Source organism: Erpetoichthys calabaricus, chromosome 2 (assembly GCF_900747795.2).
Source record: "Erpetoichthys calabaricus chromosome 2, fErpCal1.3, whole genome shotgun sequence".
NCBI classification, from domain to species: Eukaryota; Metazoa; Chordata; class Cladistia; order Polypteriformes; family Polypteridae; genus Erpetoichthys; species Erpetoichthys calabaricus.
The window spans coordinates 132,627,974-132,653,696 of NC_041395.2; the positions used below are offsets into that span (position 1 = coordinate 132,627,974).

General features: G+C 35.0%; 1 protein-coding gene across 1 annotated transcript; it reads left to right on the plus strand.

The window, feature by feature from the left end:
* The first annotated feature begins 586 nt into the window (after nucleotides 1–586).
* LOC114645410 (extracellular calcium-sensing receptor-like) lies at nucleotides 587–24,508 on the plus strand. The gene is made up of 6 exons (XM_051923773.1): nucleotides 587–812; nucleotides 17,989–18,283; nucleotides 18,480–19,271; nucleotides 19,687–19,914; nucleotides 20,044–20,167; nucleotides 22,848–24,508. Exons 1-6 carry the CDS (start codon nucleotides 616–618, stop codon nucleotides 23,744–23,746), a joined length of 2,535 nt encoding a protein of 844 aa, XP_051779733.1. The 5' UTR covers nucleotides 587–615; the 3' UTR covers nucleotides 23,747–24,508.
* Nucleotides 24,509–25,723: the final 1,215 nt, after the last annotated feature.

The window sequence follows — 25,723 nt, forward strand, 5'->3', positions numbered from 1 at the left end:
AGCCTGCCTTTAGACTATGTGAGGAAAGCAAGTGCCCTTAAAGTAGAAAATCATGAGCTCAAATGGAGAATATACTGTATAAATTCCTCACTTGTGAAGTTCCATCCAAGATTCAAAGTGGAGTCCAAGGGCTGAAAGACAGCTATGCTATTTGTTGAGCAATTGAATATGACCTGAATATGACCTTTAATAGCTTTTGAATTTAATACACACATATTGGTTTCACATAAAATTTTACTATTGTCTCAAAGTGTTTCGTTTTAAGAATTCCCTTTGCTCAAATCCCATAGGTAATATAAGTTAATATATCTCTAAATGTTGAAATGTAATGCTAAAGTGCATACAGTATCCTAAATGTTTTGGGATAAAAAAAATAGCTGTTTTTCTTATCACTAAAAGAATTTTAATTTGTCAGAATATTTACATTGATGACAAGAAGGATAATATCTGCAGAAAAAGAAGAACCACCAATGTATAAATCCCATGGCTAAAATGAGTACATTAGGTAAATGAGAAACTTCTTTGCAATTACTGAAGGAGTAATGCCTTCAGGCAGAACACAATATAAACCAAGTCAACTCTTTTTCGTTGCTGTCCTGTTATTTATTCAGAGACATGCTTCTGAGAGTTATTGTGCTGGCTCTTTCGGTATGGAGTGAAGATCCTGTTTGCAAACTATGGGGAAAACCTGATATTCCTCTTCTTTCAAAGTCTGGTGACTTCATGTTGGGTGGAATTTTTACACTTCATAATAACATTATAGCATCCAAACCCACACTTAAGTCTACACCTGAACCATTATTCTGTACAGGGTGAGTAGTTTTTAATTTGCATAGCATACATTTGTGTCAGTTTTGTTTTTAAACTGATTAAACTTGTGTTTCTGTTTTGAAAAGTTTAAATTATAAAGAATATCAGTTTGCTGAAACCATGATCTTTGCGATAGAGCAAATAAACAACAGAACAGATATTTTGCCTAATGTGTTACTGGGATATAAGATATATGATGCTTGTGGTACTATTTCTTTGGCAATCAAAGCTGCAATGGCACTAATGAGTGGAGCAGGAGAAGCACAATCATCAACTCTGCCGTGTTCTCAACAATCTAGCATTCACACAATCATAGGACATTCTGCCTCTTCTCCAACTATTGGTATCTCTACACTTGTTGGACAATTTAACATACCAGTGGTAAGAAATAATGTATCATTATTATTATTATTATTATTAGTAGTAGTATTATTATTAACAGCTCTTTTTTCAGTGGTTCTTCAGTAAATCCATTTAAAAGTCTTAAATACTATGAAGGTGTAATTGTTCAAATAAATTTTAGTATTATACCAAGGTTGCATCACGTCTATGGCATGTAAAATTCACAATAAATAAATTTACCATAAAAATGTAACAGCATGAAATTGTTCTGTAAAATTACTTAATTGTTGTTACTAATATATTATGATATACTGAAAGTGTTTATGTATTGTGTAGAATTATGTATATTTTCATTTTCACAGATCAGTCATTTTGCTACTTGTGCTTGTCTCAGCAACAGGAAAGAGTTTCCCACTTTTTTCAGAACAATACCAAGTGATTATTATCAAAGCAGAGCACTGGCTCAACTTGTCAAACACTTTGGATGGACCTGGGTGGGGACGATAAGAAGTGACAATGACTATGGCAATTCTGGTATGGCCACCTTTATAGAAGTAGCCCAGAAGGAAGGCATTTGCATTGAATATTCAGAAGTTATTTACAGAACCAATCCAAGAGAGAAATTTCTTAAAACAGTTGATGTCATTAAAATGGCTTCTTCAAAGACTATTGTAGCTTTTGCAATTTTCATAGATTTGGAATTTTTAATGAAGGAACTACTGCTTCAAAATGTTACAGGTCTACAGTGGGTAGGCAGTGAATCTTGGGTTTCTGCCAAAAATGTGGCAACTAAGGAAAACTATAGAATTTTTAAAGGGGCAATTGGCTTTTCACTCGCTAATGCAGCAATACCAGGGCTGAAAGAATTTTTACTGTCAGTTCGTCCATCTAGCACTCCAGGCAATGCAGGTTTAATTAAACTTTGGGAAGATATGTTTGATTGCAGTTTCAACACTTCACATTCTAAAACCTGTACAGGACTGGAGAATCTTCAGCAAATAAATAATCTGTACACTGATGTTTCTGAACTAAGAATTACATATAATGTGTACAAAGCTGTATATGCTGTAGCACATGCGCTCCATGACCTTCCATCTTGCCAGGATAATCAAGAATCCTGCATGGCAAAACAGAAAGATATACTGCCACTGCAGGTAAGTAGTTTATCTTCAAATGTTTACATATTTTAACATATAGTTTAACCAAGGTATTGAACGTTTCTAAATATTTGATCATTACTATTATTATTATAAAAAAAAGTGATTTTCACTTACATAATTTTGGTTACAGATACTGTTAAATTGGATTTAAGTTTGAAATAATTTGCCTTGATTTCTGGTACAGCTGTTATATCAGTAAGGATGTGTAAAATTTTAATAAATATTGCAATGTATATAAAAAAAGTCAGTTAAGAGTATGAATTAAAGCAGTAGCTTAAGATATTTGAAATCTGTCATTGATGTTACTTTGAAATTGCTAGGCAAATAAAGCTGATAAATTCTCGGAATTGATAGGCTATTTTTTATGATCACAATATTCATTGATATAACAGGCATTGCAGTACCTGAAGAAAGTAAATTTCAGTGCAAACAATGGCGACTATGTAAATTTTGACATTAATGGAGATCCTCCTGCAAGATATGAATTGGTGAATTGGCAGCTTAGTGTAAACGGAATCATAGAGTTTGTGACTATTGGATTTTATGATGCATTTTTGCCAGAAGGAAAGCAGTTCATAATGAACAACAAGAGCATTGTGTGGGCCACCAATGATGGCAAGGTGATCTCTTTATTTTCATTTGAACAAAAGGCAAAATTTAGTATGATTTAATTTTATGAGCTTTAATAGTGCATACTTCAAAGTTGTGCATCATTTTTTTTTTTTTTACTTTTTTTTTTCTAGATTCCAAAATCAGTTTGCAGTGAAAGCTGTCGTCTTGGTACACGTAAAGCTACACAGAAAGGAAAACCAGTTTGTTGTTTTGATTGTCTACCATGTGCAGAAGGAGAAATTAGTAATAGCACAGGTAATGACCTTCTTTGTATAGTGCACGGTTAAAAGAACTTGGAATATGTCCCAGCAGAACTGAAAATAGTCCAGGAACAGAATGTTAGCCAATTTTAGGTTGCACAGTCTGTATAGTAACCTTATGTTTGAAAGTTGATACATTAAATATGCAAAATATTCCTTGTAATGTGAGAACTAAATAACTGAGGAACATGATACCATTTTTCCTGTATTTGTTTATTTTAATAATAATCTGCTGTAGTACTTAGTTTTTATCTAGCATAAAGTCCTCTTTTTTCCACCTCTATCTTAAGAGTTTGTACTTTTGAGACAGACAAAAAATAATAATCTTTTTTTCTTATGCTGTTTTACTCTTAACATATGAGCACTACAACTTAACAGCAGAAGACAATGGTTTACATTTATTAATGAGTTTATGTCACTTTTGATACATTTTTGTAAAAATGTCAATAGAAAAACTGCTACACTGCTTATAAACTAAATGATACTTTGGAGTTTAACTGTGTTGCATTTTTGGCTACATGTTGGACTGAACTTTCCTGCCATAACAGTTTTTGAACAATATCATAATAATATAATTTATCGTTTTTTTTATTTAGCAGCAAATCAACGTAGTCCAAATGTTAATTAAGATGGCTAATTTAACGACAGTCTAACTTTTCCTTACAGATGCAGTTCACTGCTTGAAGTGTCCTTTGGAATACCGGGCCAATGAAGAGAAAGACCAGTGCATTTTAAAGGACATTGAATTTTTGTCTTATGATGAAATAATGGGGATGATGTTAGTTATATTTGCTTTGTTAGGAGCTTCTCTAACTTCTGTGGTTACTGTTGTATTTTTCAAGTTCAGAGATACTCCGATTGTGAAAGCTAATAATTCAGAACTAAGCTTTCTTCTTCTTTTTTCACTGACTCTGTGTTTTCTGTGCTCACTTACATTTATTGGGGAGCCCACTCAGTGGTCCTGCATGTTACGACACACAGCTTTTGGGATCACATTTGTTCTTTGCATCTCGTGTGTTCTGGGGAAAACAATAGTTGTGCTTATGGCTTTTAGAGCAACAATGCCTGGTAGTAATATAATGAAATGCTTTGGACCAACTCAACAGCGGTTAAGCGTTTTAACTTTTACACTCATACAGACTTTGATATGCATCATTTGGTTAGTAAAATATCCTCCATTCCCCCAAAAGAATGTAAACTCTAATAAAGAAATAATCATTTTAGAATGTGAAATGGGATCCACAGTAGCTTTTTATATTGTGTTAGGATATATTGGCCTGTTATCAGTTATGTGTTTTGTTTTAGCTTTTCTTGCTCGGAAATTACCAGATAACTTTAATGAGGCAAAATTCATCACATTCAGCATGTTGGTATTCTGTAGTGTTTGGATCACGTTTATTCCATCTTATATCAGCTCTCCTGGAAAATATACAGTAGCCGTAGAGGTATTTGCTATTCTGGCATCAAGCTTTGGTTTACTTCTTTGTATTTTTATTCCAAAATGTTATATCATTCTGCTGAAACCAGATAAAAATTCAAAAAAACACCTAATGGGTAAAGTGCAGGCAAAATCGCTTTGACATCTACATGAAAATTCTGTCACGTTTAAACTATGATACAGTACACAATCAGTGACATTTTTTAAAGTATGGATAGTACAGCAAGCCAAAATGAAGCTGAGAAATATTCTGACCTATATGCTAAGGTAACCAAATTAATTGTGTGTATAATTTAACATATTTGTTTTCATTAATAAATATCTGTAAATGATGGTGTTTGTTAGTGCGGTATAAACATTGAGAAATATTCTAAACAAGTAACCTATATAGATAACATAATATATTTTTATGCTCAAAAATTGGTCCCCAATTCAGCTTCTTTATAAACAGATTAATGTGTGTTTACATAAAACAAAAGTATAAATCTAAATGGATAAACTTATAAAGCTTGTGTGACATGAATGCTTTGTAACACTTTTTATGTGTTAGTGAGGAAAACACATTATTAGAAAAGTTCAGTTTTATGCTCTCAATATGTTATTAGCAGGTAGCAATATCAGTTAACAATTGGCTTAAGCATATTTTTGGTAGAGAGTTTACAATATTGAACCAATGTAATATTTTTTAAACTGGTATTTTAGAAAATATATAATAGAAAACAATGCATGAAAAACACTTTTACACTACATTCCAAGTATGTCTTATAAACATTGAAGTAAAACCAGCTACAATTAAATGTGTAATAATAACAGGGCAAAAAATTTGTGCTTTTTGTTTACTTAAACAAATTTACTTAAAGGTGTTTATTATTTGTTATTATCATCCTTTCATGTACATAAAAGATGTTGTACAGTGAGTGAACAGTAATCATATACATCAAACTAAACATGTGAAAGGAGTCAGTTTATTATTAATAAAAGATTATTAAGCTACTATAAAGCTATATGTTTTCTCATTTGTTTGTTTTGTGTAATCAAATCTGTAATATCTTGACAGCATTACCTCTCAATTGAGATATTATTGCAATAGATTTTATTATAATGCTGGAGCAATTAACTTAAGAACTTTTGTCTCTTTCCCAGCAGCAGTTTGTCTAATAGGAGTTCGTATGTCCTAGGTCATATGATATATTGAAGCACCACAAATCACACAGTGCATTTTAGTAAAACTGAAATCAAAATAGGTTTACATATTGAAAGGTGAAGTGACTTGTTCAACACCAAATAGTCTGTGGTGAAAACTATTTTGACCAATGTTAACAGTCTGATCATTATAATATATATCAGCAAAATTGGTTTAATTTTTATTGCTGAATTTATTTCAAATTTCCATTATTTTACAATGTTGTGTTACTAAACCATGCAAGTGACTGGATTAAGAATTGGCAGTAATTTGTGTGAAAAGATATTGTTTTCAGAAGTTACGAATGCAAATTAATGGAGTATTCTCTAAGCTTATTGTTACATCAATTCAATCAGTTTACCTGAGATTCCCTAGTAGAGAGATACTGAGATTATACATTTTTATGGGATTTTGCCAGCCTAGGTTATTAACATGTATTTTATTAACATCTTCTATGTCTGATCATTTCCTTTCCTTTTCTAATTCAATTTTAACATTCCTTTTGTGACATTCTGGAGGTCTGACTGGGAGAGACTGCATAAAATAACAAACTGTACAAAAAGAAATGTTTTCCATAAAATAAGAGTGCTAGTTTAAAATAAAGGCTAGGAACAGAAAATAATTAAGCAGTTAACGTCCAAAGTGGTTTAGCAATAACAAAACCGAAAAACAATCTAAAGAGAACGACTTTTGTTATAATCCAGAACAACCCAAGTCACTAAAGATCCAAACAAAGAAAAAAAGGTAGAAAAAATTTAGAAAAATAACTAACTCACTCTAATAGCCAATTGACAAATACTTCACTTTTAAGCTAATGTTGGGGGACCATGAAGAAACCAAAAAAAATCGAAGCAGTTAGAGGCTTAAATGGGGCAGCCTCAGTTGTCTGCATTAACAACAGCCAACTCGCAAAATTAGGGTCTCCTTGTCTCCGGGCCCTACAAACATGAGGGATGGAGGCCCAGTGTGATCTTAACACTTTATATCAGCAGTATTATATAGTTTGCCGAAAGAAGCAAACTGAGAATAATGGAGGTGATTCAAAACAAAAATCAAAATCAAGCCAAATAAGGTCTATAATGTTAATAAAGAATACTTACAACAACTACAGAGATTTATTTTATTTTATTTGTTTTAAACTTGGAGGAGGAAAGGTCTTTGCAGGTGATCTTTTAACTTGTTGCATCAGTGGGGACAAACGCTGCAACCTTTGGTGGCATGCCCCGATTAGCCGGGAGTGTGACCTAACAATTAGATGTTTAATTTGGTGGTGAACAAGATAACCAAGATGCATAAAAGGGCAAAATACTTGCAGAAAAACATGTAAAAACATTATCTATGCTCATCATAACATAACTCCAGTTTGGTCAAAACTCAAACATGCATGAAAATGTGCTACAAGTGTGTAACTTTATCCGAACCGACCCACAAGTGATCTTCTGGACCATAACCACAGCAGTGTACAACATATTCCACTTGCACTCCTTTATGACGACAGTCCACAATGTGGTGAACTTCCCCTAAGCCATCCACATTAATAGGAGGAGGAGGTGTACATTACAGTCATGAAACATAGAATACAGGGTGTATCCTGAAATGGCAAAAGAGAGCAAACCTATCGGATACTAGCCCCACATGTTTCTGAAAAGGGACCAGTGTAACTTGGTGCCAACTTGTAGGACAGAACTCACTGAAGTATAGCTTGCATTGCAAGTCCTACCTTTTCCCCAGCCAGAAACTCGGTAACATCTATAAATTGCTTGGCAGTGTTTTTCCATGTCATTCAAGCTTTCCTGAACAAGTGGCTAATCACAATAAAGTCTATAAAGATACACGGTAACACTCGGTACCTATGATGAAGTCAAAAGAAGTGCAATACGAGGTGGTCTGAATCCATACAAACGCTCAAAGGAAGACATTTTCCTGGCAGAGTGAAATTGCGAGCAAACTCAACGATGAGCAAAAATATCTCTAAAATTAGATTTAATTGTACTTCTCTGAGTCCTGCTTAATTCTCACTATCCGAACATCTGACTTAGGCTAGTATCCTGATAATATATTAATCTTGCAGGCCTTTTCACTGCAGGAAAATCGGCAGATACATGACACAAATTGAGGGTCATGATCAGGTATTATAGATGAGAAGAATCCATGTAAACGGACATATTTTTTAAAAAGATATCTGGTAATTCCCATGCAGCAGGATGTTTCTTTAGACCAGTGTTTCTCATGTAGGACCCCCTACATAATATTTCCCCTCCTGCGGTTTTACTACTGTCTTGAGAAGCGTGTTTGTTTTGGAACCTATATGTATTAACACAATTATATTTGCTGTTAGTGCTGTTACATTGCTTATATTGTAAAGCATAATGCAAAATTAAAAAGCCATTTCAAAAATAATGCTTTTATTAAATAAAAATTATTTTACTACTGATAGATAGATAGATAGATAGATAGATAGATAGATAGATAGATAGATAGATAGATAGATAGATAGATAGATAGATAGATAGATAGATAGATAGATACTTTATTAATCCCAATGGGAAATTCACATTCTTCAGCAGCAGCATACTGATACAATAAATAATATTAAATTAAAGAATGATAATAATACAGGTGAAAAAAAACAGACAATAACTATGTATAATGTTAAATATTAACGTTTACCCCCCCTGGTGGAATTAAAGAGTCGCATAGTTTGGGGGAGGAACGATCTCCTCAATCTGTCTGTGGAGCAGGACAGTGACAGCAGTCTGTCGCTGAAGCTGCTCTTCTGTCTGGAGATGACATTATTTAGTGGATGCAGTGGATTCTCCATAATTGATAGGAGCCTGCTGAGCGCCCTTCGCTCTGCCACAGATGTTAAACTGTCCAGCTCCATGCCAACAATAGAGCCTGCCTTCCTCACCAGTTTGTCCAGGCGTGAGGCGTCTTTCCTCTTAATGCTGCCTCCCCAGCACACCACTGCGTAGAAGAGGGCGCTCGCCACAACTGTTTGATAGAACATCTGAAGCATCTTATTGCAGATGTTGAAGGAAGCCAGCCTTCTAAGGAAGTATAACCGGCTTTGTCCTTTCTTGCACAGCGCATCAGTATTGGCAGTCCAGTCTAATTTATCATCCAGCTGCACTCCCAGATATTTATAGGTCTGCACCATCTGCACACAGTCACCTTTGATGATCACTGGGTCTATGAGGGGTCTGGGCCTCCTAAAATCCACCACCAGCTCCTTGGTTTTGCTGGTGTTCAGGTGTAGGTGGTTTGAGTCGGACCATTTAACAAAGTCATTGATTAGGTCCCTATACTCCTCCTCCAGCCCATTCCTGATACAGCCCACGATAGCAGTGTCATCAGCGAACTTTTGCACATGGCAGGACTCCGAGTTGTATTGGAAGTCCGATGTATATAGGCTGAACAGGACCGGAGAAAGTACAGTCCCTTGTGGCGCTCCTGTGTTGCTGACCACAATGTCAGACGTGCAGTTCCCAAGACGCACATACTGAGGTCTGTCTTTAAGATAGTCCACGATCCATGCCACTAGGTATGAATCTAATCCCATCTCTGTCAGCTTGTCCCTAAGGAGCAGAGGTTGGATTGTGTTGAATTTCTTAATCATAGTATAAAACTAGTAGCCATTTCTTAAAGATATATAATAACCAGTAATTACTAATTATTGAATTTGTCACCACAGATATCTTTGATAACAATAGCTACTCATTGCTCACTTTGTTTAAGTATTACTTTTTTAATTAAGCATTTCATTTTACCATATTTCTGAAAATAAAAATGTAAAAGCAATTGTTAAAATGGAGTATTTTTGCTGCAGAGAACTACAGAAGCTACTTTGTTTTCATTTGAAAACAGCACTGGAGCATTTCCACTAGTGATAGCCACATTTAACAGAACTGAAGATGCAAATGTGTTTCCTCTCCACGCAAAACAATCAAGTTAGTGGAAAAGACAAAAGCAACACATGAGGGCAGCGGCAGCACTTAGGTAAGCCGCAGAAAGACAGCTGGCTGCGACACCTGTGCAACTTTAAAAAGTGAACACAGCAGCAGCACATGTGAAGTCACACCATTATTGGCATTATTCTAAAACACTAAAGGTCTTTATGACTTTAAAGTCTTTCACATTCTTTCATCTTTTTTTAACTTATTCGTATTAGTACTTTAGCTGTGATATTTAAAAAATAAAGTCAATGAGCACTGTATGCAACATACTGTAGTGACCCAGTTATTGTGTTTGAAAGTGGTTATAGAAAGCCATTTACTTAACAAATACAAAAAAGAAAAAAACAGAGTATAAGGCACTAATAAAAGGAGTTGCACTTGGAACTATTTACATGTAACTATAACCCCCTCACTCTACTGGCTGTGAAGAATGCCCTAGCTACTGAAGTATCATCCAGAACTTTTTTTATCTGATTTGTAGTTCAGTCCTCTACATATGGTCTTCTGCCTGGTGTCTGACCTAGGTCATGCCTTCGCCAAGTTTGTTCACTCTCTATTTTTAAAGTCACTGTGGTTTCTGCACCACCACACAGTCAATACTGACCCCACCACTCTTTTTTCTCAGTCAAAAATCACATGGACTACATGTTGTTTCAGTCCAGAATATGTGCTCAGCACCACACCTGCTGCCCTTCCAAAAATAAAAGCCTCCCACACCTGCCCAGCACTTCCATTTAATTTCACCCAATCAAGGTTCCACCACTTTTTTCCTCTTAGTGTCAATCTTTGAGTATTTTGAATACTGATTAAACAGTTCACTTTGAAAAGTTTGAAAGCCATGTTCTAGCTTATTTTTAGTGATTTTAGTACAGTATTTTGCAGCAATAATGTAAGCCACTTTTGAAAATCATTTTACTATAACCAAAATAACACTATAGCCTTAAGATGAAGACAGGTCTGTAACTAAATCCATAGAAATGGATTCTCAAGAGTGACTATGGGCAGGATTAGGTTAGTAAACTTAAAGGCAACCCCTGAAATTCTATCGTACAATTACAAACCTCAAAGGCTAAAACAAAATCACAGCCATTTTTTCCCCCACAAGAAATAATGTTTCATGAATTCAATGTTCTGAACAATATGAAGGTTTCTGAATAAATTAGAGGAGTGAACCCACTCCAAAATCTTTCCTATAAGTCTGAAGGTATATTATTTTTGCCCATTGAGAATTTTCTAGCAACTGGAATTTGTGATTGAGCAATTCTTATAATGTTTCCTAGAGGATCATGTAATTTGGTAATGGTCACTGTTAGGAATTTGTCTTCTGTTTACTAGGTACTTCATCCAGATCATAAAGTCATGATAAAGCCTACATTTTACACATTTTATCACCAGCATGATAGTTAATAATAAAGTTAAAACATCCAAAGAAATGGTTAAAGTATATGGTGAATGGGTATATGGCACCTTACAACCAATGTCTCCATTCTTCTAATGCCAATTTGATGGCTAATAGTTTTCTGTTACCTATTGTATGCCATAATTCTGTTTTGTAGATGTAAGTTTTCTAGGATAGCATGCACAATGATACAATGATGAGTATTTCCCATATCAGGAAACATTTGTGAGGGGATAGCCTATACTGGAAGTGAGCAATTCCAGTTTGAACTGTCAGGATGGATCTGGATGTCTTAATGTCAGGGACGTTTTATATTTTTAAAGGCCTCTTCAGCTTCCTTGGCCCAACAGGACTTCTTGTGAATCTTCTTAGTTGTTGAAGTGATAGGGGATGAACTATGTAATGGAAGACTGAGTAACAATGAATGTAATAGTTTATGTAATAGTCCAGTGTTGAGCTTTAAAGGAAGAATACTTGACTCTAAAAACCCAAACCAATGGTCTTACCATCAACAGAAAGCACCTTTGACTTATATTTTAGTGAAGTATAAAGCAGATGAAATTTATTTACTAAAACAGAGCTAATAAAGTTTTCAGCAGCAACCTAATCTATATAGCTCATAAATCAATGTTCATTTGATTACAAATGCCTATCCCACAAACAACTGGATTGGTGTTTTAGACACCATGTTTCATGGATCACCACAATAAAAACAATTATTTGTTATACTTAAGTTCCTCTAGAGTGTCCCTGGTGTCTGTGAAATACTGCACGTAGGGCAGGTCAGCTTAGTAGCTGGTTTACTATGACTATTAAAGGAAAGGAAACATGATGTAAACAAAGGAGGTCACCACCCATCTCTGAATGCCCACCCTGGTAGAACCCAAAAAACAGTTAAAGAAAGAGGAGCCACTGGACTGATGCAGACCCAGGAAAAATGCTGGACAAAGTAACAGATACTGTCCACTACACCTTGCAGTGCAAAAATACAATACAATTCACACCAAGACCATTAGTAATTACAGTTCAGCCATGATAATGATGTTAACATATAACAATTGAGAGTACAGTATGTGAAACAGTCCAAAAGTCAGGTATCAGTCAAAATAAAGTTATCATTCACCTCCAAATCCAGCTTGTGATCTATGAAAAGGTGCTGAAAACCTGCATGTGTTACATGGACATTACAAGGATACAAAAGGAAAGCTTGAATGCTGATGTCTCTAGCTTTCTTCTGGACTTGGGACATTGAATTACAAACTTGTGCAGTCTGAGCACCATAATCAGGAAAGAAGAGGATCTTACAGATGAGTAGGAAGCATCAACCCGTCTCATTGCAAATATGATAAGTTCTCATGACCTCAAGCATGAAATTGTAAAGATGTGGGAATTAGAATGACCAATGTGACTCGAGATACTGCACCATATTACCTTTCTCAGTATTTGATAGAATATCCAGGATTCTACAATTGTCCCTCCTGGTCGTCTTTTAAACTGCAAAGCTGCCATTTTAAAAAGCAGGCAGGTTATATTCAAGTTGTGTCATTCTGGTTGTCCTAGTAAGAGTTCAAAGAATTTAGAGAGTTTGTTCTGCTCTGATTTCAAAGCATTAGTTGGTTCTTTATTCAAAGAAAACTTTTTTGAATGACTGTGTTTAACAAGGCTTTATGTATGTCACTTTGTTCCTTGTCAAAGTTTTTAAGCTTTGTAATTATCAAGGAAAATTTGTCAGTATCAATCGCTATAACGCAGTCATGTCTGGCCTTAAAGGACTTGTAACTGGGCTAACAGTTGTTGATTCAAAAGAAGTTCTTTCTCTTGAAAGCATTATTGTTAGTGGGTAAATTAATATCCTGTTTAACTACAGTATATTGTCAGTGTTATAGGGACAGAAAAAGTAGGTGGAAAAAGCTAAAGAATAAGGTGTGATTTGAAGAGCAGCTAATGCGCAGCCATTCCCCAGTGAGCATCACATGAACACACACACATCCCATTGTTTTATTGATATTTTTGTGACGTGAAAAAGTGTGTCTCTCTAGGCATTAGGAAAACAGAGGGAGACAATATCAGTTAGGTTAATTAATGTAAATGTTAGAGAAGTCTGCATACATATAGGAAAATATGGACTGGCCCCACCAGATTTTTCCTGCCAAAAATGCCAATGATAACATGTATAAATTCATGAGTTAATGAGTGAATCTCAGCAACATCAGACACAAGAGGAGACAGTCCATCACAGGGCCCACTCATGCACACCCATACACAAGGCTTATTAGGAACTGCCAGTAAACATGACAAACACAACTTTGGAACTAAACATCAAGAACAAAATTCACACAGATATTAAGAAAATGTTCAGAATCCTCGCAACAGTCAACAGGTGCTGGATTCACACTCTTGAATTAATGCTAACTACTGAGCAAACAAGCTGCTCCTTTCTGAAAATGTATATCTAAATAAATGTAGTTTTTTATTTTTACTTTTGCTTAATTATTATTATTAATGCAGTGCCTTTCTGTGCCTTGGCATTTCTTTTTTTTCTGGCTAAGGATATATCAGTATGGAATTTGCACGTTCTTCCAAAGAGGTGAATATGGAGGTTTAGAAAATAATAAAGCCCTGTATGGGAAGTACTTGAACACAACCTTGAAAGCAGCAATTGTGAGTTCATTGTCTTAGCTTTAAAATGTACCTACAGTCAACATAAATTGGCTTATGACCTATTTCATGGCAACAGCTTGAGGAACAAACTGTATAAAATACAAACAATGTGAAGAAGCCCAAGTTAATTTGTTCTGGCAGGTCTACAAGGCTATGTGACATGTCATGGCTCAAAAATGGTCCTGCTTCTCACACCCTCAAATTTTACATTATATCTGCTGCAGAAGTAAATGCTATGCTGGGAATGTAATTAAGAAAGAAGCATTCATACATTTTTACAGTATAAGACTACTTCAGTCATTTGTTATTTGCTTTATTTAAGTAAAATTTAGATTGATAATTTGCATGCAAAGGTACAGTTTGTTTAGTACAAAATTGTTCATATTCAGTATCTGGTTTGATTTTTGTTTTTAATGGCCTGTACCTTTAGCTAAATGGAACAAATATTATTTCTAATACATTAAGTCAAGTAGTTTTCTATGATTGTGAAACAAAGTAAACTCTATAATGTCTCTTTAGCCATAACATAATTACTTAAACTAAACCTTATATAGGACTCAACTCCATTACAGAGCACAGTCCAACGCATCACTCTCCCTTACATTTTAATCCTCTCCAATTAATCCAACAGCAAATCTGTGGATATTGATCTTTTATTTACTGATACAGATAAATGGACAGAATGTACATTGATAGTTTGAAATTAAAACTTTGACATAGTTTACAGTGTAGTATTAATGCCAAGAGGTTAATTTATTCCCTCATTTTCCAAACCCATTCATTCCATTACTAATTGTCAAGGAGCTGCAGCGAATCCTGACAGTCAATTGCATGGCTTACAGCAGCACACACCAACACTCGCTCATACCAGGTCACTTCAGGGAGATGAGCTACACTTAATCAGCATGTCTATGAGATGATGAAAGAAAATGGAGTAGTTTATCTCAATTATGAATACGGAAGATGGATGAAAAATGTGTTTAACAGTTAAGCAGAAAACAAGTGACAAACATTAATGTAAACAATGTATTTTAGAATGCAGGTTATTACATTTGCTTGTTACAAATGTATAAAAATGGTGCTTCTCTTATCAGAGGACTTGCATAACAGGCAGTCAACAAAGCAGTGGCTTCCCTTCTTGTCCTTTTGTGATATAAATATTCTGCATGAGGCAGCCTCTCAGGCGAAGGCAGAAAGCTTTTTTTCTTCTTCAACAGAGCCTTCTTCCTAAATATTCATCTGAGGCCCCTTGTCTTTAAGGGGTACTTCTCTTAGTTCTTCTTTGACTTTCCTGGTCTTCTTTTCAGAGAATGTTGCATTTAATTTGCATTCGGTTCAATCCTGAAAAAAGATCAAAATGGACTCTGAGACACATAAAGATCATTGTAATTCCAACACTTTATATTACAAGGGGGCACTGTGAACTGAGACAACAATGCCTCATCAACCTCTGACTTTAGTGCAGCATGTTCAGTCACCAAAGAAAATTTCCTTCCCAACAAACAATAAAATACTAAAACCACCATCCACATCAATGAAGCCTCCATTTCAAAAACGGCATACCTAGTCTCAACAGATGATACATCTGTGGTGCATAATTGAGAAGTCCATTAACAATATGATGTAAGACTGATCCCTGTCCTGTTTTATATATACAATACAATACAATTTATTTTTGTATAGCCCAAAATCACACAAGAAGTGCCGCAATGGGCTTTAATAGGCCCTACCTCTTGATAGCCCCCCAGCCTTGACTCTCTAAGAAGACAAGGAAAAACTCCCAAAAAAAACCATTGTAGGGAAAAAATGGAAGAAACCTTGGGAAAGGCAGTTCAAAAAGAGACCCCTTTCCAGGTAGTTTGGGCGTGCAGTAGGTGTCAAAAAGTAGGGGGTCAATACAATACAATACACAGAACAGAACAAATCCTCAATACAGTATAAAAATAAAAATATTACAAGTATGGAGCAGAATTTAACAGTAGATGATATCACATAATATGATTTGGATTTGTTTAGAGTCCTGGAGACCTCAACCATCAAGCTACCTCCCCCATTTGGCCATTCCACAGCTGAAACAGCGCTGGGCCAGCCAATCTGATGAAAGGACCCCTCTACCCCACGATTCCTGCAATCCACCATTAGGGATGACTTTACCTTAGGCAAGCAAAACAACTTGGCAGGTGGGCCATGGCACCAAGTGCCACATTTGAGTACCAAGAAGAGAAACAGAATAGGTGAGGGTTAGTAACAAATTATAACTATCATGTTACTTATGTTTTAGTGCTAATTACTAACAACAGAGATGCAGTCTGTACAGTTAATCAGCAACTCTAGTCAGGATATGCTAAACTGAAGTAGTGAGTCTTCAGCCAGGATTTAAAAGCTGAGACTGAAGGGGCACCTCTTATAGTAGCAGGCAGACCATTCCACAGTTTTGGGGCCCTGTAGCTAAAAACTCGACCTCCCACTGTTATTTTATTAATCCTTGGAATCATAATAAATCATCATCATAAATCAAATCATGATAAGTTCAGACAAGTAAGCCAGACCTCCACCATTTAAGGCTTTTGAAATCTGCCCTAAACTTAACCGGGAGCCAGTGTAAGGATTTAAGAACAGGAGTTATGTGTTCGTATTTTCTTGTTCTTGTAATAATTCTTGCAGCAGCATTTTGGATTAACTGGAGGCTGTATAAAGAACAGTTTGAACATCCAGTGAACATCGCATTGCAGTAGTCAATCCCACTAGAAATAAATGCATGAATTAATTTCTCAGAATCCTGTTTATTTAGAAAGCGCCTTAATTTCCCAACATTTTTAAGATGGAAGAAACATGATTTGGACAACTTAGTAATATGCACTTTAAATGACATGCTAGAGTCAAAGATAACTCCTGGATTGCGGGCTGATTCAGTAAAATGAATGGTGATTCCAACTGAGCTAAATGATGACAAAATATTGTTGTGATCAGCGTCATTCCCTCCAACAATTATCATCTTATAATATCTGTGTTTATCTATGTCCTTCTGGAGAATGGAACATATATACAGTAAATATGAGTGTAATTGAGGCTGGACAACAGGACTCCTACTTAACTTTATAAACCTGCTGTTTCCTGTAGAGGAGTAGAAACAGCAAGACCTTACCCTACCAATACCAAAGAAATCAAGAAACAACTCTTATCTACTACAGGCCATGCTCATACACCCACAAATTCTATTTATGAATTTCACTCAGAAAAATGGTATGCCTTTAGACTATATGAGGAAGCCAGTGTCCTTAAAGCAGAAAGTTATAAGATGATATGGAAAATATGCACAAGTGAAGTTCCATCAAAGAATCAAAGTGAACTTCAAGTTTTGAAAGACAGTCACACTATTTATTGCACCACTTTGTTCATAATGAATATTGTTGAATTATACAATTAATAGCTTTTATTTGGAAAAGCTTCACATTGGTTACACATTAGTTTTTACTGTTGTATGAAAATTTTTCTGTTTAGAATTCCTTTTGCACAAATTCAAACTGATGTGTGCAGTATATCTCTAAATGCTGAAGAGTATTAATAAAACACATACTGTAGAGTATATAAAATGTGTTAGGATAAAAAATAGAACTCTCATTTTATTACTGAAAGAACTATAATTTATCAGAATATAATCTGTCTAATTTGTACATTGATGACATAATAATAATATCTGCAGGATAATATCTGCAGAAAAGAACAGCCAATGTATAAATCCCATGGCTAAAATTAACGCATTAGGCAAATGAGAATCTTTGTTACTTTGCATTTATCAAATAATACCTTCAGGCAGAACACTACATAAACCCAGTCAACTCCAACTCTTTTATCATTGGTGTCTTGCAGTTTAATCAGAGACATGCTTCTGAGAGTTATAGTGTTGGCTCTTTCAGTACAGGGCGAAGAGCCTTTTTGCAAATTATGGGGAAATCCTGATATTCCTCTTCTTTCAAAGACTGGTGACTTTATTCTTGGTGGAATATTTACACTTCATAATAATATTATAGAATCCAAACCCACACTTAAGTCAGCACCTGAAGCATTAGTCTGTACTGAGTGAGTATTATTTTATTTATCTAAAATACATAAGTGTCAAGTTTAATTTTAAAACTGTGACTAAATTTGGTTTTCTATTCTAAAAAGTTTAAATTATAAAGAATATCAGTTTGCTGAAACCATGATCTTTGCGATTGAACAAATAAACAACAGAACAGATATTTTGCCTAATGTGTCGCTGGGATATAAGATATATGATACTTGTGATACAGTTCCTTTGGCAATCAAAGCTGCAATGGCACTAATGAGTGGAGCAGGAGAAGCACAACCATCAACCCTGCCATGTTCTCAACAGTCTAGCATTCATGCAATCATAGGACATTCTGCATCTTCTCCAACTATTGGTATCGCTACACTTGTTGGTCAATTTAACATACCAGTGGTAAGATATAGTGTATTGTTATTATTACCTGCTTATTTTAGATTTTAAATCTTACTCAGTGGGTTTTCAGTAAATCCTTTTTACAGTTATAATTATAATGAAGGTGTACATTATTATGATATACTGAAAATGTTTACAAATTATATATTTTATATATGTATTTATATATTTAATTTAACTGATTTCATTTTCACAGATCAGTCATTTCGCTACTTGTGCTTGTCTCAGCAACAGGAAAGAGTTTCCCACTTTTTTCAGAACAATACCAAGTGATTATTATCAAAGCAGGGCACTGGCACAACTTGTCAAGCATTTTGGATGGACCTGGGTGGGAACAATAAGAAGTGACAATGACTACGGCAATTCTGGCATGGCTACCTTTATAAAAGCAGCTGAACAGGAAGGTATCTGCATTGAATATTCAGAGGTTATTTACAGAACCAATTCAAGAGAGAAATTTCTTAAAACAGTCGAAGTAATTAAAATGGCTTCTTCCAAGACTATTGTAGCCTTTGCAATTTTTATAGACATGGAATTTTTAATTAAGGAATTGCTGCTTCAAAATATTACAGGGTTACAGTGGGTAGGCAGTGAGTCCTGGGTTTCCGCCAAAAATGTGGCAACTAAGGAAAACTACAGAATTTATAAAGGAGCGATTGGTTTTTCAATTGCTAATGCAGAAATACCAGGGCTGAAAGAATTTTTACTTTCAGTTCGTCCATCTAGCACTTCAGGCAATACAGGTTTGATTAAACTTTGGGAAGATATGTTTGATTGCAGTTTCAACACTTCACATTCTAAAACCTGTACAGGATCGGAGAATCTACACCTAATAAATAATCTGTACACTGATGCTTCTGAACTAAGAATTACATATAATGTGTACAAAGCTGTATATACTGTAGCACATGCGCTCCATGACCTTCTTGCTTGCCAGGATAGTCAAGGACCCTGCATGGCAAACCAAAAAGATACACTGCCAGTGCAGGTAAGTAATTTGTCATCTACTATTTATATATATTTTAATACATAATTTAACAAGCTCATTAAACTTTTTAAATTATATGTTACTTTTACTTGTTTTCTTAAAAAAATATTCATTTGATTTTAGCTTACATAATGGTGGTTATAAATACAGATACTGTTAAAGTAAATTTAGGTTTGAATTAATTTACATTGACTTCTGCTATAGTTGATGTATCCATAAGAATGTGCAAAATGTTAATAAATATTGTAAGGTATATAGAAAAAAATCAGCTAACAGTATGAATTAAATCAGTATATTATGATATTTTGAATCTCTCCTTGATGTTACTTTGAAAATGTTGAGCAAATAAAAGCTGATGAGTTGTTGGATTTGATCATCTATTTTTTATGATCACAATATTTTTTTACTATAACAGGCATTGCAGTACCTAAAAATAGTTAATTTCAGTGTAAACAATGGTGATTATGTGAATTTTGACATTAACGGAGACCCTCCTGCAAGATATGATTTGGTGAATTGGCAGCTTAATGTAAATGGAATCATAGAATTTGTGACTATTGGGTTTTATGATGCATCTTTACCAGAAGGAAAACAGTTTATAATGAACAACAACAGCATTGTGTGGGCTAACAATGATACCAAGGTAATGTTTTTTATTTTATGTTTACTTAAACAAAAGGCAAAATTTAGTGTATTGCAATTTTACGAGCTTTGTTATTGTATGCTTCAGAAAAATACTTCTTTGTTTTTGTTGCTTTCCTTTTTTTTTTAGATTCCAAAATCAGTATGCAGTGAAAGCTGTCGTCCTGGTACACGGAAGGCTACAAAAAAAGGAAAACCAGTCTGTTGTTTTGATTGCCTACCATGTGCAGAAGGAGAAATTAGCAATAGCACAGGTAATGACCAAAGTGTTTAAATACACAAACTAGTTAAACTGATCCCTTTCCATAACCTGCTTTGTTAAGGGAACTTGGAATGTGTCTCAGCAGAACTGAACATAATCCAGGAATCCAGGTGTTCTTTCATCACAGGGTGCATAAACTATTTGGTAATGCATGGAAGCAGTCAGATTAAATATAGGTTTTTCCTGTATCAGTTCATTGCAAACATTCATCTATTGTCATACTTAATAAAGTCTAATCAAAACATTCTTTCAGCTGCTCCCGTCTCCAAACCATACAACATATCTGGTCTCACTACAGTTTCATAGACCCTCTCTTTCACTCTTGCAGTTACTCTTCTATCACAAATCACTTCTGTCACTCTGTAGTTACTGCAGCTCCCTTATTCTTGAAAACCGGTACTTATATACTCCTTGTCCACTCCACAGGCATTTTCTCGCTTTTTTGTTTAACAATCTAGTTAGAAACCTTCTCCCCTAAATATCTCCACACCTCCACTGGTATAGCGTCCAGGCCAACTGCTTTTCCACTTTTCATTCTCTTCATAGCTTCCCTCACTTCAGCCTTGCTGATCCCTGGTGCTTCATGATTTACTATCTCCACTTCATCCAGCCTACAATTTCTCTCATTTTCTATATTCATAAGTCCTTCAAAGCACTCCTTCTCACCTTTTCAACACTCTCTCCTCGCTTGTCACCGAATTTTTATCTGTATCCTTTATCACTCTGACCTGCAGCACATACTTTTCCGTAGGGACCCTTTGCCTGGACAATCAGTACAAGCTATTTTTTCCATCCTTCATGTCTAGCTTCTCATATAGCTCAGCATATGCTGTTTCCTTAGCCTTTGCCGCCTCTCACTGAATCTCTTTGTACACCTGTCTGCTTTTGTCATCTCTCTAGGTATCTCAATTCATTTTCACTAATCTCTTCCTCTTTATGCTTTCCTATACTTCCTCATTCCACAACCAAGTCTCCTTGTCTTCCTTCCTCTGTCCAGGTATGACATGAAGCACCTTCCTAGTTCTCTCCCTTACCACTTCAGCTGTGGTGTTCCAATCATCTACCATGTCTTCACTACCCAGCTCCTGTCTCATTTCCTCTCTGAATTTCATACAATAGTCTAACTCTTTCAGCTTCCACCACCTGATCCTTGATTAAATATTCACTCTCTTCCCCCTTTTCACCTCAAAATTCATCGTGTATACCACTAATTGATGCTGTCTAGCTACATTACACCCTGCCACCACCTTACAGTCTCTAATTTCTTTCATGTTTCATCTCGTATGTAGGACATAGTGCGCCCTGTGTTCCTTCTTTTTAAAATATGTATTCACCACCGCCATATCCATCCTTTTTGCTAAGTCAACCACCATCTGCCCTTAAACATTTCTCTCCTTAACACCATACCTTCCCATCACCTCTAAATCACCACTGTTCCCTTCGCTAATGTACCCATTAAAATCCGCTCTGATCACCACTTTCTCTTTTTTAGGTATACTCTCCACCATTTTGTCTCTCACTCTGGAAACCTTCATTCTACTCCATCTCACATCCTAATTACAGAGCATATGCACTGATGACATTTAACTTTACTTCTTCAATTTCCAATTTTATGCTCATCAATGTCAGACATTCTCTTCACCTCTAAAACTCTCCTAACATACTCTTCCTTTACATGTGCCCCTACCCCATTTCTCTTCCTGTCCACATGATATTAGAACAGTTTGCTCCTACTTCCATTGCTTCTGGCCTTACTCTTTTTCCACTTGGTCTCCTGTACACACAGTACATCTATATTTCTCCGCTCTATCAGCCAGCTCTTACCGTTTAGCAGTCATAGTGCCAACAATTCAAAGTTCCTACTCTGAACTCCACACTCTTTCTCTTCGTCTTTTTCCATTGTGTTTGAATCCACTGTTCCCCCTATTGTTCTCCTTCACCTACTTTGCCCAGCTGTAACATAGTTTCCACTGACTCCCTGCTGGACAGCAGCATTGGTAGTGGTCATTGGTAACCCGGGCATTGACCAATCCAGTATGGACATTCTGTTTCTCATCCACATGTTTGATTTGGCACAGGTTTTATGCTGAATGCCCTTGGGACCAGCACTAAGACCGCACTGGCTTGTGTGACCCTGGTGCCTGGGTTTCTTATCATAACATCCATTTACTACATACATTTTTGGGACTTTGCTATACTCCTATCAAATTATTGCAGTGCAGTGAGGAAGCCAAATGGAACTCTGTCTATGCTATTTTCCAGCATAAAATCTTTTTTTTTTCACTTCCTACTTAGTTTGTACTCCTAATGCAGATAAAAAAAATACATTTTCTTTCATCTCTTGTTTTACTCTTACCATACCAGCACTTTAAGTTAACAGCAGAAGACAATGGTTTGCTTTAGATGTAAGGGTTTGCATTTGCATTTCTGATACAGTTCTGTAAAAATTTCAATAGATAATCTGCTACACTGCTCCTAAATTAAATGCCACTTTGGAGTTTTATTGTGCTGTATGTTTTTAGCTATATATTGTACTGAATTTTCTTCCCACAAAGGCTAGTCAAAATATAATAATACTGTATAATTTGTTCTTTTCCATTTATCAATAAATGAAAATAGTCCAAATGTTTCTTGAGATGGCTAGTTCATGATAATCTAACATTTACTTACAGATGCAGTTTACTGCACAAAGTGTCCTTTGGAATACCGGGCCAATAAGGAGAAAGACCAGTGCATTTTGAAGGACATTGAATTTTTGTCTTATGATGAAATAATGGGAAGGATATTAATTATATTTGCTTTGTTAGGGGCTTTGTTAAGTTCCACGGTTACTGCTGTGTTTTTCAAGTTCAGAGATACTCCAATTGTGAAAGCTAATAATTCAGAACTAAGTTTTCTTCTTCTTTTTTCATTGACTCTGTGTTTTCTGTGCTCACTTACATTTATTGGAGAGCCCACTCAGTGGTCCTGCATGTTACGACAAACAGCTTTTGGGATCACATTTGTCCTTTGCATCTCATGTGTTCTGGGGAAAACAATAGTTGTGCTTATGGCTTTTAGAGCAACAATGCCTGGTAGTAATGTAATGAAATGCTTTGGACCAACTCAACAGCGGTTAAGCGTTTTAAGTTTTACACTTTTACAGACCTTGACATGTATCATTTGGTTAGTAAAACATCCTCCTTTCCCTTCCAAAAACATAAGCTCTAATAAAGAAGTAATCATTTTAGAATGTGAAATGGGATCCACAGTAGCTTTTTATATTGTGTTAGGATATATTGGCCTGTTATCAGTCATGTGTTTTGTTTTAGCTTTTCTTGCTCGGAAATTACCAGATAACTTTAATGAGGCAAAATTCATCACATTCAGCATGTTGGTATTCTGTAGTGTTTGGATCACATTTATTCCATCTTATATCAGCTCTCCTGGAAAGTATACAGTAGCTGTAGAGGTATTTGCTATTCTGGCATCAAGTTTTGGTTTACTTCTTTGTATTTTTATTCCAAAATGTTATATCATACTACTAAAACCAGATAAAAATTCAAAAAAACACCTAATGGGTAAAATGTAGTCAAAATCGTTTGGAGATCAACATTTGAAAATGCAGTCACATCAAATCCATAATACAGTACACATTGATACTTTTTTAAAGCATTGCTTGTACAACAAGCCAAATTAAAATTTAGAAGTATCATGAACTGTATGCTAAGGTAATCCAAAGATTGTTAAAAATGAATCATGTGTATAATTCAACATGTCTGTTTTAGAATATTTAAAATGTTGTGCTTGGCTGCAGTCCCCACAGCCTTTATCTAATTTAGCTGGGTTTATTAGTAAAAGGAAGGATGAATGAAATGGATTATGAAACATAAGAAAGAACTGTTATCAGATCCCAAAATAATTTATTCTTAATGTTTATGTATCAGAAATGCATTCTGGCATATTTTAAAGTAACTTCCTGTTCATTTCCATACATTTCAGTTTGACACCATATGACAATTTATATTTGATTGTGATTTTCAGACTGTATGTTATGTCAACAAATTAAGAAAGTTTATTAAGGAAGTTTTCAGTATAAAGCAAAATTGTATTAAGATATTCTGAATATATTTGAGATATTTTGCAACATTGCTTAATTTGAAGGGTGATTTTATATTTCTCTTATTTATTTACATATATAACTTCATTAACTGATATCTGTAAATGATGATGTTTGCTAGTGTGGTATAAACATGGAGACATATGCCAAATAAGTAACCTGTATAGATAAAATAATAGATTTTTCTTCTTGAAAGACATGTCTCTCCCACAGCAACACAGTTCATACATGTTTACATAAAACTGATTCATAAATCTAAATGGATACACTTATAAAGCTTGTGTGATATTAATACTTTGTAACATATTTTATCTGTTTGTGATGAAAACACATTATAAAAAATAAAACTTTGTATCTACTTGTTTTTTAGAAGAATTGTACAGTGTATGAAAAAGACAGTGTTACACTTCATTCTGAGTATATCTTATAAACACTGAAGTAAAACCATCTACAAGCAATTAAATGTGTAATAATAAAAGAGCCAAGTATCTTTGTGTTTTGTTTACTTAAACAAATTAACTTAAAGCTGTTAATTATTGGTTATTGTTCTGCTTTCAAATACATAAAGCATGTTTTACAGTGAATGAATAGTGATCATACTGTATACCTCAAAATAAAAAAGTGAAAGGAGTCAATTTATTGTTAATAAAAGCTTATTAAAATACAATAAACCTGTCTGTTTTCTCATTGTTTGCTTTGTGCACTGAAATCTTGACAGCATAACGTCAGTAATTCTACAGCCAAAGTGCTTTACAATAAATTATACAATAAACATAAATAAAATAAATAGAATAAATAATATACAATAAAACACAATGCAAACCAGAAGTAAATAACAAACAAATGACTGTGAGGAAGGAACCATCAGTATCACTGAAGGTCATGGAAAGCTAGAGAATAGAAATGCATCTTCATTCTAGTTATAAACAGTTAAACATGTAAAGAATTGCAAAGAAAAGGTGCAGCAGCTATAAAAGCCCTATCCCCCTTAGTTTTGTACTTTGTACGAGAGACAACAAACTACAACTTACTGGTAGATCTAAGCTCTCTGGATGGTTGCATGACACACAATTCAGATAAACAGGTGGGAGCCTACCCATGTATTGATTTAAAAACCAGCAGCAAAATTTTACAATTAATTCTGAAACTAACAGGTAGCCAGTGTAAATTGGCTAAAATTGTAGATAAAAAATCAAACTTTCTTGCCCCAACCAAAAAATGGACAGCAGCATTCTGGACCAACTGGAGCCTACATATCAGGGATTTGCTGCTCCCAGAATACAATGAGTTGCAGTAATCAATCCAAGAAAAGATCCAAGAATAAATAACTTTCACAAGATCCATAGGAGATTAAAAAGTCTTAATCTTTATCTAAAATATGAAACTGGAAAAGGCAACTCTTGACCACAGAATTTATCGGATTCTCAAAAGAGAGGTTACTATCAAAAA